The sequence below is a fragment of the Pteropus vampyrus genome, unplaced genomic scaffold (assembly GCF_000151845.1).
Source record: "Pteropus vampyrus isolate Shadow unplaced genomic scaffold, Pvam_2.0 Scaffold454, whole genome shotgun sequence".
Taxonomy (NCBI): domain Eukaryota; kingdom Metazoa; phylum Chordata; class Mammalia; order Chiroptera; family Pteropodidae; genus Pteropus; species Pteropus vampyrus.
The window spans coordinates 313,633-315,972 of NW_011889235.1; the positions used below are offsets into that span (position 1 = coordinate 313,633).

The 2,340-nt window shown below is 47.5% G+C and overlaps 1 protein-coding gene across 1 annotated transcript in view; it reads left to right on the plus strand.

The window, feature by feature from the left end:
- Positions 1-2,340, plus strand: part of DMBT1 (deleted in malignant brain tumors 1) — a 49,000-nt gene that overhangs the window by 39,434 nt on the left and 7,226 nt on the right. The window contains 1 exon segment of the mRNA XM_023524260.1: positions 1,367-1,575. Coding sequence (XP_023380028.1) covers positions 1,367-1,575 — 209 coding nt within the window.

Genomic DNA, 2,340 nt, shown 5'->3' on the forward strand with positions numbered 1-2,340 from the left:
GACCTCGCCGATGTTTTAGGAGGGAACAAACAGTATCTAGCATGTTAGGAGAGGTGTTTGCCCTGGGGACATTTTTTCTTACAGGTTCAATTTTTGACCTGGCACAGAGGCAGCCCGTGGAGGTGGGGCCGGGACAAGAGCCCTGGTTTAAAGTCTCAGTTTGGTCACTAACTTGCTGTGTGAGCACAAGAAATCACTTACGTTTCCCGAACCTCAGTCAGAAGAGAGAAATGAAAACCTGCTTTCTTCCCCTCCCTGGTTCCCGGGAAGGTTGGAAGAGAGAAATATGTTTAAATACGTGGAAAATATTATCCAAGAGGGAGGGATTTTTGTTAGAAGTAATACCAGTGCAGAGAATCCTATTGAGAACCACGCCAGTTTTTAGAACCCTTTCCTCTCCACTCCCTCTCTTGAAGGGTGAGTTCTGGGGCTCAGGTGAGTTCTATACTCAGAGGTATAGAAACCAGTGCTGCAGACATTAGGTCACCTGCTCCTCATCCAGTGAAGAGTGAGGATTATTGTTTTAAGCAGAGAAAACATCATCAAAGCCGCAAGAATACATGCTCAGTCCAGGGGTTTGGGGGTGACCAAGTAGAGGCACCAGTATTTTCTAGTGTCCTGGAAGGAAGGTATCATAGCTTCTTCTCTAACAGCCATCACTGAATAGAACAGTTTTCTTTCTCAATTTCTGTTTGCAGTGGCCTTGGGGGTCTCCGCCTTGGGGTTTTGCAAAAGATACAATATTATTTTAATCTCGTAGTCATTACAATTCATTTTGGATTTCGAGAACTCTAGAGCTCATGAAATCCTATGGGAAAAGGTGCAGGTTTTCTTTAGCCAGCACCTGAATAACGACGGCCACCTCCGTTTGTGACATTTTCTGAAGCACTTTTCCGTATGTTAGTTCATTTGTGCTTCCTAGCAGCTCCCTTCACTGTGCGTGACGAGGATTCTCTCCCCTTCGTAAATAAGAAAACCGAGCTTCCAAGAGGTCATTTGCCTTGCCCGATATGTATCTATTTAATTATTTTTATCACTATGAGTTCATGAATATTTATTTCATTCTAGGGGAAACCGGGGTCTTTTTGAAGGATGAAAAAAATCTAAGGCAGGATGTCATCCTTTTCTTTGATGATGTATAGGGCTGTCAGGACAGGGGCTGTAGATGTCATATGTGTGGCCCCAAAAGGCAGGACTGAGGCCCTTGTATGGAGGCCCCGGGAAGAGGAATCTGTGCTCAATTTAAGAAAATCTATTATTTTCTTAATATAATTAATAATAGTGTCAGAGTTTCTTGCCCAGAGGTGTGACCCCCACACTGATATCTGACCTCCCATGTCAAATCTTGTGTGTCTTGTCTCTGCAGGCTTGAAGGGGGCTGTAACTATGATTACGTAGAAGTGTTTGACGGCCCCTACCTCAGCTCCCCGCTCATTGCCCGGGTTTGTAATGAAGCGAGGAGCTCCTTCACGTCATCCTCCAACTTCATGGCCATCCGCTTCGTCAGTGACGGCAGCATCACGAGGAGAGGATTTCAGGCCGACTACTACTCTAGCCCTTCCAATGACAGCACCAGTAAGTCCTCCTCACGAGGGAGCCTTAGGAGTAGGGGAGGGAGCCTTACGGGCAATCTGAGAGCCTTCTGCTGCCCCGCCGCTCTGTGGTTGTGGAACAAGAAACTAGCAGCTTTGCCAGGTCACCAAGGCTTATCTGCTGCTAAACGGGGCCAAGGGCAATGGGTCATGGGAAGTCAAGAGCCAGAACTGGCCGTCGGGCAGTGTCTTGGCTTTACTGCAGTCGGCAGAGACTTAGTAGAAGCTGCAAGATGATGCTCTCTTCATATAGTGAGATGTCAGTGCTGAGGGCAGAGGTGAACAACTAGCTTGAGGCCTTGTGACCATCCCAGAGTGTAGGATACTGACCATGTCCTGAGACCCAGCATGTTTGGCTGCTATCTGAAGAAGGACTTAACTGGTCACTCGGCCAATTCCAGCAGAGACTAATGGCCACGATTCTAACTGTTCAATGGACTGATTTACAGACTGGCCAGGGACAAGGCACGGTGATGTCCGAACTCTCTCTTTCAGTCAGGACTTTAAGCATTGACCTGCTCCATAGCTCAAGGACCTTATTTCACGACATCCCCATGATCCCACTGGGGCATTGCTTTATGGGTAAATGGTAACTTGGAAAAACATTTCACTCATTTCACATCCTGCCTCCATTTCTTCATCGGAGGAACCCCAAGTCCCTGGTCCTCATAGGCTTCTCATGAGAATGAGCCTGACTTGGGTCACAGGGCACCCTGGGATTGTGGTGAGGCATTCCTGATGTGGGCCA